This window comes from Mercenaria mercenaria, chromosome 8 (assembly GCF_021730395.1).
Source record: "Mercenaria mercenaria strain notata chromosome 8, MADL_Memer_1, whole genome shotgun sequence".
NCBI lineage: Eukaryota > Metazoa > Mollusca > Bivalvia > Venerida > Veneridae > Mercenaria > Mercenaria mercenaria.
In genome coordinates this window covers 41,313,003-41,328,303 of record NC_069368.1, presented here as the reverse complement: position 1 = coordinate 41,328,303, position 15,301 = coordinate 41,313,003, and the positions used below count along the sequence as shown (strand labels likewise).

The following is a 15,301-nucleotide window of genomic DNA, read 5'->3' as shown; positions in this document are numbered from 1 at the left end:
TAAATGCGATTACTTCAATGAAATATCCAGTACAGATATAAAAAAGAAAATGAATGGTACTAACAATTTAAAATAAGTTTACAATTAAAAGCAAACTAAACGTTTTTATTTTCCGCGTAAGGACTATTTTCGGTGTCACGTTCATTCATTCTTTCTGTGAAAATTACAAATCGGGTATAAGTGGACTAATTGAGAAGGTTAAAAATCACCAATTTTTTTCTCAAAGTCTTCAATAATAACATTCTTGTACATATAATCATATTTAATTAAACAAGAGGGCCATGTAGGCCCTGTATCGCTCATCTAACCTAATTCAAACCCCTGATAAGTTAGAATCTAAGTTGGCCTTGATTTCGTAGAGACAAACATTTTGAAAAAGTTTTATGAAGATCATCAAGACAAACATTCTGATCAATTCGCATGAGTTTCAAACATAAAATTAGGTCTCTCGAGTGTTAACAAGCTTTACCTTTGATTTGACCTGGTGACCTAGTTTTTGACCCCACCTGACCCAGATTGGAACTTGACCTAAAGATCTTCAAGATTAACATTCTGACCAAGTTTCTTTAAGATATGGTCATAAATGTGGCCTCTAGAGTGTTAACTAGCTTTTCATTTGATTTTACCTGGTGACCTAGTTTTTGACCCCACATGACCCAGATTCGAACTTGACCTAAAGATCATCAAGATTAACATTCTGACCAAGTTTCATGAAGAGACAGTCATAAATGTGGCCTCTAGAGTGTTAACAAGCTTTTCCTTTGATTTTTTGACCTGGTGACCTAGTTTTTGACCCCACTTGACCCGGATTTGAACTTGACCTAAAGATCATCAAGATTAACATTCTGACCAAGTTTCATTAGATATGGTCATAAATGTGGCCTCTAGAGTGTTAACTAGCTTTTCCTTTGATTTGACCTGGTGACCTAGTTTTTGACCCCACCTGACTCAGATTTAAACTTGACCTAAAGATCATCAAGATTAACATTCTGACCAAGTTTCATTAAGATATGGTCGTAAATGTGGCCTCTAGAATGTTAACTAGCTTTTCCTTTGATTTGACCTGGCAGCCTAGTTTTTGACCCCACCTGACCCAGATTGGAACTTGACCTAAAGATCATCAAGATTAACATTCTGACCAAGTTTCATGAAGATACAGTCATAAATGTGACCTCTAGAGTGTAAACAAGCTTTTCCTTTGATTTGACCTGGTGACCTAGTTTTTGACCCGACATGACCCAGATTCAAACTTGATCTAGAGGTCATCAAGACAAACAATCTGATCAATTCTCATGAGTTTCAAGCTTAGGTCTCTAAAGTGTTAATAAGCTTGACCTTTGATTTGACCTGGTTACCTAGTTTTTGACCCCACCTGACCCAGATTTGAACTTGACCTAAAGATCTTCAAGATTAACATTCTGACCAAATTTCATTAAGGTATGATCATAAATATGGCTCTAGAGTGTTAAGTAGCTTTTCCTTTGATTTGACCTGGTGACCTAGTTTTTGACCCCACCTGAACCAGATTGGTTCTTTCCCTAAATATCTTCAAGATTAACATTCTGACCCAGTTTCATGAGGATACAGTCATAAATGTGGCCTCTAGAGTGTTAACTAGCTTTTCCTTTGATTTGACATGATGACCTAGTTTTTGAACCCACCTAACCCAGATTTGAACTTGACCTAAAGATTATCAAGATTAACATTCTGACCAAGTTTCATGAAGATATAGTCATAAATGTGGCCTCTAGAGTGTTAACAAGCTTTTCCTTTGATTTTTAGACCTGTGTCCATGTTTTTGATCCCACATGACCCAGATTTGAACTTGACCTAAAGATCATCAAGATTAACATTCTGACCAAGTTTCATAGAGATATTGTCATAAATGTGGCCTCTAGAGTGTTAACAAGCTTTTCCTTTGATTTGACCTGGTGACCTAGTTTTTGACCCCAGATGACCCAATATCAAACTCGTCCAAGATTTTATTTAGGGTAACATTCTGACCAAGTTTCATTAAGTTTGGGCCAAAATTGTGACCTCTAGAGTGTTAACAGCCAAATTGTTGACGACGGACGACGACGGACACAGGCCAATCACAAAAGCTCCCCTTGAGTTGAATATTTGTTATTTGATTATTCGATGGAAGCACTTATGGTTAGAAATGTTTCCACTATTATTTGGTTACACTATACCAATTCAGATCCTTCTTTAAATTATTTCATATAAACAATGAAATCTTGAGACCTCATTTTCAGTTCTTTATAGCATTTCAATGATATGAAAACCACATATAGTCATTTAAAATATTATTTTTCTTACCAAAAATAAAAAAAAAATATTGAGATGTTATTATATTGTTACATATAAGAAAAATAATCTGTTCTGAAAAACATAACCCTCTGAAAATGCTCCCATGAAAATTGCCATTTAGCAATTATGCATATGTAGATTTTTTTATCAATGAAGAAAACTAAAACCTGGAAATTCACAATGAAAATGGTCTCGATCTTTTCTCAAAAAAATAAGCAATAAAACTACAGATGAACCTGCCTGAGTGGTCACCTCTATTAAGCCGCCACTTGCGTTTAGCAGCCAGTCAGCTTATTTCCCAAATTGACTTTCTGTTCTAATTTCAACCTCTCTTAAGCAGCTACCTGCCTTTAGCAGCCAGATTATGCTGCTCCCTTGGCTGGCTGCTTAACACAGGTTTGACTGTATACCAAAAATGTAACTGCCACATCCTCATTATACCAGATTTCATAAACAGCATGGAACTACATTTTGGACTACCTCCTATTCACTTCCTATTAAGTGTAATCAGTCCTTTAAGGAAACTTTCTATACTATAAAAGTGTGATTTTCACTTAAATTGTACCAGTTACCTAACTGCATGAAAAAGTACCATTTTCCGTTTGATAAAATCAATTTTCAAGGTTTTACATCTTTTTCAGTAACCTTAGACCTAGGGACCTGGTTCTTGCGCAAGACACTCCGTCTCATGGTGGTGAACATTTTTGCCAAGAAACATCAAAATCCCTCCATGCATGAAGAAGAAATGCTCCGGACAAAGTATCGACCTTTGACCTCTAAGTGTGACCTTGACCTTAGACCTAGGGACCTGGTTCTTGCGCATGACACCCCGTCTCATGATGGTGAACATTTGTGCCAAGTTAAATCAAAATCCCTCCATGCATGAAGAAGAAATGCTCCGGACAAAGTCATTCTTGAATTCGACCTTTGACCTTTAAGTGTGACCTTGACCTTAGACCTAGGGATCTGGTTCTTGCGCACAACACTCCGTCTCATGATGGTGAACATTTGTGCCAAGTTACATCAAAATCCCTCCATGGATGAAGAAGAAATGCTCCGGACGAAGTCTGTGGACGCTGCCCGCCCATCCGCCTGCCCGCCAGGGGCGTTCCCATAATACGTCCTGTTTTTCGAACGGGCGTATAAAAAGGGGCATAATTTTGACAAAATAAAGGCTACACTTGTCCTGTGAAGCAATCTCCTGATGCCAAAGTCATGTGTAAAATTTGAAAGCATTTTGAGAAACCTGTTTACATGCAGAACTTTGTGACTTGGACAAAGACAACAACATAAAAAATATGGCTAGTACAAGAAGTTCATTTTAGCCTCCAATGGCCCTGAACTTTGAAAATCAAGCTTAGGCTTTAAAAAATTAGAATTGTGATATACCGGTATACTTCTCAAAATTAAAATAAAATCAGAACATTACTAACAAAATAACAACCAAACAAGAAAGCACAATATTTCATTATCATTGATCATTCTTTGACTTTAAATAAAGATAATTGTCTTCTAAGCACTGCATACCACAACATTAAGCTAAACATTAATTTTTGTTATATGTTTAAAATCAGGATAAGGAACTGATGACAGACATCTAATGATCATAAAAGCTCACCATGAGGACTTCCTGCATAGGTGAGTTAACAAGAGGACCATGATGGTCCTGAATTGCTCACCTCTTCCCACATGACCCAGTTTTGAGTATGACATTGTTTTTTCTATTATTTGACATAGTGACCTAGTTTTTGAGCTCATGTGACCTAGTTTTGAATTTGACCTAGATATTATCAAGATAAAAATTCTGACCAATTTTCATGAAGATCCATTGAAAAATATGGTCTCTAGAGAGGTCACAAGGTTTTTCTATTATTTGACCTATTGACCTACTTTTCGAAGGTACGTGACCCTGTTTTGAACTTTATCTAGATATCATCAAGGTGAACATTCTCACTAATTTTCATGAAGATCTCATGAAAAATATGGTCTCTAGAGAGGTCAAAAGATTTTAATAATTTTAGACCTACCGACCTAGTTCTTGACCACAGTTGACCCAGTTTCAAACTTGACCTAGATATCATCAAGATGAACATTCAGACCAACTTTCATACAGATCCAATGAAAAGTATGCCCTCTAGAGAGGTCACAAGGTTTTTTTATTATTTGACCTACTGACCTAGTTTTTTAGGGCACATGACCCAGTTTCAAACTTGACCTAGATATCATCAAGGTGAACATTCTGACCAATTTTTATGGAGATCCATTCATAAGTATGGCCTCTAGAGAGGTCACAAGGTTTTTCTATTTTTAGACCTACTGACCTAGTTTTTGACCGCACATGACCCTGTTTCGAACTTGACCTAGATATCATCAAGATGAACATTCAGACCTATTTTCATACAGATCCCATGAAAAATATGGCCTTTAGAGAGGTCACAAGGTTTTTCTATTATTTGACCTACTGACCTAGTTTTTGATGGCACGTGACCCACTTTCGAACTTGATCTAGATATCATCAAGATGAACATTCAGACCAATTTTCATACAGATCCCATGAAAAATATGGCCTTTAGAGAGGTCACAAGGTTTTTCTATTATTTGACCTACTGACCTAGTTTTTGACGGCATGTGACCCACTTTCGAACTTGACCTAGATATCATCAAGATGAACATTCAGACCAACTTTCATACAGATCCAATGAAAAATATGGCCTCTAGAGAGGTCACAAGGTTTTTCTATTATTTGACCTACTGACCTAGTTTTTGATGGCACGTGACCCACTTTCAAACTTGACCTAGATATCATCAAGGTGAACATTCTGACCAATTTTCATGAAGATCTCATGAAATATATGGCTTCTAGAGAGGTCACAAGGTTTTTCTATTTTTAGACCTACTGACCTAGTTCTTGACCGCACGTGACCCAGTTTCGAACTTGACCTAGATATCATCAAGATGAACATTCTGACCAACTTTCATACAGATCCTATGAAAAATATGGCCTTTAGAGAGGTCACAAGGTTTTTCTATTATTTGACCTACTGACCTAGTTTTTGAAGGCACGTGACCCAGTTTCGAACTTGACCTAGATATCATCAAGGTGAAAGTTCTGACTAATTTTCATGAAGATCTTATGAAATATATGGCCTCTAGAGAGGTCACAAGGTTTTTCTATTTTTAGACCTACTGACCTAGTTTTTGAAGGCACTTGACCCAGTTTCGAACTTGACCTAGATATCATCAAGGTGAACATTCTGACCAATTTTCATGAAGATCTTTTGAAATATATGACCCCTAGAGAGGTCACAAGGTTTTTTTATTTTTAGACCTACTGACCTAGTTTTTGATGGCACGTGACCCAGTTTTGAACTTGACCTAGATATCATCAAATTCAAGATGAACATTCTGACCAACTTTCATAAAGATCCCACGAAAAAGGTGACCTCTAGAGTGGTCACAAGCAAAAGTTTACAGACGGACGGACGACGGACGCTGCGTGATCACAAAAGCTCACCTTGTCACTATGTGACAGGTGAGCTAAAAAGGAGCTGTGAGGTCACCTCATGATGCAGACATTGTGTGGCATTTTTAAAGCATTAGTTTTGGAATTTTCTAGAAACCTACTTACATGTTAATCTTTCACCAAAATTTATACGATAAATAATTTTGAAAATTGTAAGCCAGAGTTATGAAACCCCCGAAAAGGGACATTATTTTGACAAATGTGAGCTAGAGTTATGTTGATGATGAGAAATGAATTATGACAAACTTGTTATTGTTGTTGTTTATTCAGTAAAATGTTTACCAAGGACAACGATGAACACAATTGTCAATCACAAAACATCAACTGCTCAGGTGAGCTAGAAACAAAGAAAACTCACTATAGCAAATTCTCTTTATTTAAAACCAAAATAAAAACACATATCCTTTGCAAGGAAAATAAATACATCTTAAAATTGCTTTGTCAAGCATTTACCTGTAAAATTAGTGACAATATATGGAAACTTACTCAGCTGTGTAGAAGACATAAATACATGTAATATATATTTCTAACCAATCTATATTTTTAACAAATAACACAAATACATTAATAGCACAGTTTCATTTCATAAGAGAAGAAAGAGCATATTCAGTGCTCTATGTTTTTTTTTGGCTCCTGGAATAATTACCCTATGTTTTAAAAGCAGTGTTTGTGTGAGGAGGGGAAACTGGTAAAATTGGAAAATATGCAAAAAGCTGGATAATTAAATGATACTGTGAAACATGCCTGCTCATGTAATGATGGCTCGAGCACCAGGGTTGACTTGAGCAATCCAAGCAGCCTTTGGCTGTTTCCCTTATATTCTTGATGTTTGGATGGCTCTAGAGCCTGGATAACTTGAGGATCACTGTAACCAGTGCTTTACTATATTTTCTATTATCAACAGCAACTTTTTCTTTTCCAACTTTGTTTCATGAATTACACAACTTGAGATGTAAATTTCAAATGCAAAATCAGGGAGCAGATCCAGGATTCTGGCTTAAATGGGGCAAAATTTCTAGCATGGTCCTATAGCATGCTCCCTTTGAAATTTTTTGTCAAACATCACCTATTACAATGTAATCTAACATCTTCTTACATCTAACATCTTCTTACATCTAACATCTTCTGATGCATAATTTAGCCTTAGTATTTGACACAATTTCCTTTGTTTAGTTTGTAAATTTTCAAAACACGAGAGCCATGCGGCCCATAGGTTGTTAACCTGATCAATACCTTTGGTGAGCATCCATCCAACAGCTAATGATAACAGATAAAGAAGTCCTTTAAAGATTTGTTCTCCTCATTTTCACTTTGGCTGTCAAGCAGAACCAATCTAACAAATTTGAAAAATATTGTAATGAAGAACTATGAAGTGGTTCACTACTGGGTAGAAGATGTCTAAATTTGTTTCTATCTATAGTTCTAGCAGCCCAAAAAAGTAGTCAAACCGAACCATTTCAACAAACTGGAGAGATCCATACATGGATGAAACAGACCAAGTTTTGATAAGTGACATTAAATGGTTCATAAGAAGAAGTTTGTTCATGGCTTCTTTCCTTTTTATAAAGAAATGAATTATTTTTTTCGGAGTTCATGTGAAATGAACGACAAAATAGGATCGGCAAACCATGAATTGCGCTAGCAAATTCATGTTTAATTTGCCGATCCTATTCTGTCCTTCATTTCACATGAACTCTGAAAAAAATAATTCATTTCTTATATTTCCTTTCTATTTGTAAACACGGCTATATTATAAACTGCACACATTTTGTTGCATTTAACATTAAAATCAGCTTCCTGGCCATTCTGTTCACTAAATGGAATATCTGCCACAGTGACGTCATCTAAGGAACATTCTCGCTGACTATACGCGGACGTTGTCAAAACAGCTACTCGTTATCACTAAGCAGCGTTTTCGTAACTTCGGCACCTTTCCTTTTGTTGTTCATACAAAATGAACTTCATAATTTTAAGTTGAAAAGAATAGGGTGAATGTGGATGTTAAAATAAGTTTGATGAAGATCCATGAAGCTGTTAATGAGAAGAAGTCATTATATAGGTTTGTCTGTGTTCAGCTCTTGCTGCCAGTTAAAGCAACAAAGTGGAATCATTTGAACAAACTTAAGAGAAGTGGTTCAGGAGAAGAAGCTGTCTACAGGTTTTTCTAATTTAGCTCTGGAAGCGCTAGCAGAACCATTGAACAAATTTTAGAGAGGTTTGTGCAATGATCCTACAGTAATCCTTACAGGTAGTTTCTGAGGAGATGTTTCAGGAAAAATAATGATGTAGGATGATGGGCTATGGTTACCAAACTATTCACTAGCTCACCTCGAAATCATAACTTTCGTTTCATCCACTTCAGCAATTATAGATACTATTGATCTGATGTTCTGCAAGCAAAGCAAGCTGAACATTTCTTCTAAAATGATAATGGTATTAAGATAAGGCAGTCAAAATTGTCAAATCTGTTTTTGAAAGTGCACTGTTGATTTTTTCTAAGCATCTAAATGTCTAGAACTATATTTGGTACTGGTTTGCATATTTTACATGTGAGAACTGCTGTTAAAAATACTGTCATTCTGTTAAATAGATTTATACTCCAGGTGTATCACTGTCCATGTCTGTAGTGCTCATTCTTTTTATATTTATCTGTAAATCTGTTAATGTTTAATGCTGTGTGTCGAACAGTTCCAGTGTAATTGCCATGCTGGCAGAAATATCTGCAACTTCACCTGTTGTTCTTATGTTCAGAAAGAAACATCCCTGACTTATAATGTTCACACTACTGAAAGCAATGTTATTGAAATGTTCTCAATCCTCTGTGTCAGAAGGTACCATTGTTCTTGCATAACCAGCAGCCTCTGCATCATCTTCATCATCATCACTGTTTATATCTTCAACACTCTGACCTCCTCGATAACTGAAATAAAAGAAACAAGAATTTAACATACACTAGAACAGTATATTTTGAAGATTTTTTTCGGCCCAAAATATCACTATTGTCTCTGTGACTGCTGGAATATAGAACACCATCATAATATTATGACCAAAATGAAGATTAACAATCAATGGTATTGTATGGACATGAGTGTCCAGTCAACGACTTATTTTTTTTTTACTTTTACATTAAATGGAAGAAACATGTTCGTGACCTGTACAGCATCATGTTGTGGTAAATATGTGTGCCAATTATGAATTAAACCAGAGTATGTGTAAAACAGTAATCATGTAAAAAAAAAAAGTGTGGTATCTATGACCACTTTGCCATATCAATGCTACTTTAACTAAGTTTATATAAAGTCAGAATGAGGGTTGCAAAGTCATAATTTAACAGTCATGACAGGGGCATCACTGGCTGAGTGGTTATGGTCACTGACATTTAATCTTTGTCCCCAACCTTTGCTGGTTTGACTAATGCTATAGTCATCATATGAGCAAGCCATTCTGCTGGCTAACAAAAGTTTGTTGGTTCCAACCCAGTGCCACTCCTGCCTGAAATAATGCCTAGGTCTTTCTCTACCATTAAAAGTTGGAAAGTCACTACATGACCTTAACTACGTGACAACACTGTTATTCTCTAGGGAAATACCTTGTCTAAAACAGCGTACACTTATATGACGTCCTTAATACCAGATGTCACAAACTATAATGCTGGGAAATACTCAGTATATGTCTTTTCAATATTTTTAACGTCTTTCCTCATTCTTATTGGTTAGGCAAGCCGACATGTAAGATCATTATACTTTTGCCTACTAAGCAGGGCAAGTATAGAGCTGCTTGCTCACATGCTAGGGAAATATCTCGTCAAAACTATTGTGCACTTCTGTGACATCACTATTACCACTAGTAGTCATGAAACTAGAAGATGCTTTTGTAGAAAAGCGCATGTCTCCCCCAATACATGGTAGTAATAGGCAAGAAGTCAATAGGGGACAAGAGCAAAAATCAAAGAGACACTGATGGTTGGCAGCAACAGGGATAATCTACTCGGCATGTCCAATCATCCCATGAAGTTTCAACATTCTGGGCCTAGTGGTTCTTAAGTTATGGATTGGAAACGATTTTCCGTGTTCTGGCCCCTGTGACCTTGACCTTTGATGGAGTGACCCAAAAATCAATAGGGGTCATCTACTCTGCATGTCCAATCACCCTATGAAGTTTCAACATTCTGGATCAAGTGGTTCACAATTTATTGATGGGAAAGAGTTTTCCATCTTCAGGCCACTGTGACCTTGACCTTTGATGGAGTGACCCTAAAAACAATAGGGTTCATCTAATCTGTAAGTCCTATCATCCTATGAAGTTTGATGGTTCTGGGTCAAATGGTTCTCAAGTTATTGATTGGAAACAGCTTTCCATGTTCTGGTCCCTGTGACCTTGACCTTTCATCAAGTGATCCAAAAATCAGTAGGGGTCATCTTCTGTACATGCCCAATCATCCTATGAAGTTTCAACATTCTGGGTCAAGTGGTTCTTAAGTTATTGATCAGAAACGGTTTTCCATGTTCAAAGGTCATAAATGATGGACAGTTTTGAACTTTTAGCTCAATTTGTGACCTTGACCTTTGTCCAACAGAGCCGGTTCAAGTGCTCTGCACATTGTCTCATCACCATCCATAAGCCCTGCCACCCTATGAAGTTTGAAGGTTCTAGGTCAAATGGTTCTCCAGTTATTGATCTGAAATTAAGTGTAACGGATGAACAGACAGACAGTGCAAAAACAATATGTCTCCCCTAGTGTTGGGGGAGACATAATTATGTCATAACTTACAGACTGTATACATAAGCTATTTTCCAAACTCTAACAACAAGAGGGCCATGATGGCCCTATATCGCTCACCTGTTATCATTGCACTTGAGGACAAGGTCCTCAGTAAAAATATTTAAGTCCAAAGGACAGAAACAACAAAGGAAAGAAATTTAACCAAAAAGAAAAAAACAATTCTTACAAGGTACAGATATATCAAAATGCACCTAAAAATTGGAGGTACCATCCATGTTGTACCACAGAAAAGTGGTCTCAGTTTTTCCCTACGGCCAATAATAAAAAAGTTCCTAAAAATAAGCTATTTATAGTAACGTAAAAGGGAAGTAATTAAAAAAAAATATATTGTAAGTGAACAAAAGAAGGCTCTGCCAAATAAATCTGTTGACATAAATGAAATTTCAGATCAGTATCTTCATTAGTTACGGAGATATACCCATTTTAATTTGAAATAAAGGGAGGTAATTTGACATAAAATCAGTCCATAGTTATCTACCCTGATTGGCTCAGTCCAACTAATGACAATAATGAAATTTCAAATAAGTCCTATAAGTACTTACTGATATAAATCCATTTTGATTACGATCAGGGGAGGTAATCAGATATAAAATAACTCTGGCACCTACGATTGGATCTGATTTGTCATGGAATCTAAGATTTATTGTTGTTGAAGATATTTTGGAAGTTTGTATCAAATAAAACCATAAATGAAGTCTATATGGCTGCAAAAGCCAAAACAGCCAATTTTGGACCTTTAAGGGGCCATAACTCTGGAACCCATGATGGAATTTGGCCAGTTCAAAAAAGGAACCAAGACCTTGTGGTGATACAAGTTGTGTGCAAGTTTGGTTAAAATCAAATCATAAATGAAGCTGCTATTGTGCAGACAAGGTCAAAATAGCTAATTTTGGCCCTTTCAGGGGCCATAACTCTGGAATCCATTACGGGATCTAGCCGGTTCAAGAAAGGAACTGAGATCTTATGGTGACACAAGTTTTGTGCAAGTTTGATTAAATTCAAATCATAAATGAAGCTGCTATTGTGCAGACAAGGTCAAAATATCTAATTCTGGCCCTTTCAGGGGCCATAACTCAGGAACCCATAATGGAATCTGGCCAGTTAAAAAAAGGAACCAAGATCTTATGGTGATACAAGTTGTGTGCCAGTTTGGTAAAAATTAAATCATAAATAAAGCTGCTATTGTGCAGACAAGGTCAAAATAGCTAATTTTGGCCCTTTCAGGGGCCATAACTCTGAAACCCATAATGGGATCTGGCCAGTTCAAGAAAGGAACCGAGATCTTATGGTGATATAAGTTGTGTGCAAGTTTGGTTAATATAAAATCATAAATGAAACCACTATCGTGCAGACAAGAAATTGTTGACGCACGCAAGGACGGACGGACGGACGGACGCACAGACGATGGACGAAGGGTGATCAGAAAAGCTCACCTTGTCACTTTGTGACAGGTGAGCTAATAAAACCATAAATGAAGTCTCTATATGGTTGCAAAAGCCAAAATGGCTAATTTTGAACCTTAAAGGTGCCATAACTCTGGAACCCAAGACGGAATCTGGCCAGTTCAAGAAAGGAACTAAGATCTTGTGGTGATACAAGTTTTGTGCAAGTTTGGTAAAAATCAAATCATAAATAAAGCTGCTATTGTGCAGACAAGGTCAAAATAGCTAATTTTGGCCCTTTCAGGGGCCATAACTCTGGAATCCATTATGGGATCTGGCCGGTTCAAGAAAGGAACTCAGATCTTATGGTGACACAAGTTTTGTGCAAGTTTGATTAAATTCAAATCATAAATAAAGCTGCTATTGTGCAGACAAGGTCAAAATAGCTAATTTTGGCCCTTTCAGGGGCCATAACTCTGGAACCTATAAAGGGCTCTGGCCAGTTCAAGAAAGGAACCGGGATCTTATGGTGATACAAGTTGTGTGCAAGTTTGGTTAAAATAAAATCATAAATGAAACCACTATCGTGCAGACAAGAAATTGTTGACGGACGGACGGATGGACTGACGACGGACGAAGGGTGATCACAAAAGCTCACCTTGTCACTATGTGACAGGTGAGCTAAAAAATGTGGATTACAAACATAATTTATGCTTGGTTTCTCATTCCCTGTTGTCCCTTGGGCTATGAAGAGAAAGCTCTGTTTTACACAGGCAGACATCCTGTAAGATCCTTGTAGTTCTCAATGGTAAAATCTAAGAGCAAGAAACTTGGCTAAAATCATTTGACAGGAAACAAAGTTAAATTTTGTTAGTACATGTAGTATTTCACAGAGGAAAATATGAAGCTGCTAAAGGTTTTGTCTTGAAATAAGAGCTCCACCAAGTGGGGCAATATATGCCCAAAGGGTTCTATCAGCGGAGGATGGAAGCAATATTTAAAGAAAAGCAAAATTTAAAGACTTCTTTTTTGAGGGGGGGGGGGGGGGGGGGGGGGGGGGCAGGGTGTGTGTGTGCAGTGGTGGTGACAGGATACTAAAGAACAAGAAATAAATTGATTTTTTTTTTAATTGGGGGGGTTGCAGGGGTGGGTTGTAATGTAGATTGTTGCACTCTACACATTGTCTCATCACCACCTGCCTATATTCCAAGTTTCAAGTCAATCCTTTATTTAAATTATGCTCTGGACAGAAAATATGATGGGCGGATTTGACCTAGACTTTTGACCTAACACTTTGTTTCATGCACTCTGCAAGTCGTCTCATCACTACCTACCTACATCCCAAGTATGAAGTCAATGGTTAATAAGATATGCTCCGGACATTAAATATGACATATAGATTTGACCTTTGAGCTCAAATTGCGACCTTGACCTTAAGCCTACAGACCCGATTCATATGCTCTGCACATCGCCTCATTGCTACCTACCTACAGCCCAAGTTTGAAGTCAATACCTTGCATGGTTATTTAGTTATGCTCCAGACACAAAATATGATGGACAGTTTTGAACTTTTAGCTCAATTTGTGACCTTGACCTTTGACCAACAGAGCCGGTTCAAGTGCTCCGCACATTGTCTCATCACCATCTTTATGCCAAGTTTAAAGTCAATACCTTTATTGGTTATAAAGTTATGCTTCGGACACAAATTATGACATATGACAGACGCATGCTCCATCACATAATACGTCCGTTTTTTCAAAACGGGAGTATTACAAAAATGATACATTGGTAAAATGAGTTGGATATTTACAGAATGTTCTGGAAACGGTAATATGTGTCTTAGTAAAACATAAAGCACTATAGATATGAACATAAAAGATAAACATGTACCTCATATCAACTCCTTCAGGATTATATGCTTCCATCTTAATGTGTAATCTCTCAGCCAGCTTTTCTGCCGCCAGCTCAGCATTCAGTTCCTGAAAGGCAACAACACAGTGTAAAAGATGTGCAAAAGTTTGTTCCTACCAAGAAAGTCTACCAGCATGACAAAAACATGAGAACTAAGATATGACTGTGATCAGTCTGATGAACTGGAAAACAAGAGGACCATGATGGTCCTGAATCGCTCACCTATCCCCACATGACCCAGTGTTGAACTGAGTATGACGTCATTATTTCTATTATTTGACATAGTGACCTAGTTTTTGAGCACATGTGACCTAGATATCATCAAGATAAAAAATTCTGACCAATTTTCATGAAGATCCATTGAAAAATATGGCCTCTAGAGAGCTCACAAGGTTTTTCTATTATTTGACCTAATGGCCTAGTTTTTGAAGGCACGTGACCCACTTTTAAACTTGACCTAGATATCATCAAGGTGAACATTCTCACCAATTTTCATGAAGATCTCATGAAAAATATGGCCTCTCGAGAGGTCACAAAGTTTTTCTATTTTTCGACCTACTGACCTAGTTTTTGACCGCACATGACCCAGTTAAAAACCTGACCTAGATATCATCAAGCTGAACATTCTTACCAATTTTCATGAAGATCCGTTGAGAAATATGGCCTCTAGAGAGGTCACAAGGTTTTTTCTAGTTTTAGACCTACTGACCTAGTTTTTAACCCCACGTGACCCATTTTCGAACTTGACTTAGATATCATCAAGGTGAACATTCTGACCAATAATCATGAAGATCTCATGAAAAATATGGCCTCTAGAGAGGTCACAAGGTTTTTCTATTTTTAGATCTACTGACCTAGTTTTTAACCCCACGTGACCCAGTTTCGAACTTGACCTAGATATCTTCAAGGTAAACACTCTGACCAATTTTCATGAAGATCCATTGAAAAATATCGCCTCTAGAAAGGTCACAAGGTTTTCCTATTTTTAGACCTACTGACCTAGTTTTTGACCGCACGTGACCCAGTTTCGAACATGACCTAGATATCATCAAGGTGAACATTCTGACCAATTTTCATGAAGATCCATTGAGAAATATGGCCTCTAGAGAGGTCACAAGGTTTTTCTATTTTTAGATCTACTGACCTAGTTTTTGACCCCACATGACCCAGTTTCGAACTTGACCTAGATATCTTCAAGGTGAACATTCTGACCAATTTTCATGAAGATCCATTGAGAAATATGGCCTCTAGAGAGGTCACAAGGTTTTTCTATTTTTAGATCTACTGACCTAGTTTTTGACCCCACATGACCCAGTTTCGAACTTGACCTAGATATCTTCAAGGTGAACATTCTGACCAACATTCATGAAGATCTCATGAAAAATATGGCCT

The 15,301-nt window shown here is 37.1% G+C and overlaps 1 protein-coding gene across 7 annotated transcripts in view; it reads right to left on the bottom strand.

Moving 5' to 3' along the window:
* Positions 1–6,191: 6,191 nt before the first annotated feature.
* Positions 6,192–15,301, bottom strand: part of LOC123566531 (DNA-directed RNA polymerase II subunit GRINL1A-like) — a 28,306-nt gene continuing 19,196 nt past the window's right edge. For all 7 annotated transcript variants that reach the window (XM_045360722.2, XM_045360723.2, XM_045360720.2 and 4 more), the window contains exons 6-7: positions 13,889–13,977; positions 6,192–8,753 (exon numbers count right to left, since the gene is read on the bottom strand). In XM_045360722.2, coding sequence (XP_045216657.2) covers positions 8,645–8,753; positions 13,889–13,977 — 198 coding nt within the window. In that variant the 3' untranslated portion in view covers positions 6,192–8,644. The remainder of the gene's footprint in view (positions 8,754–13,888; positions 13,978–15,301) is intronic.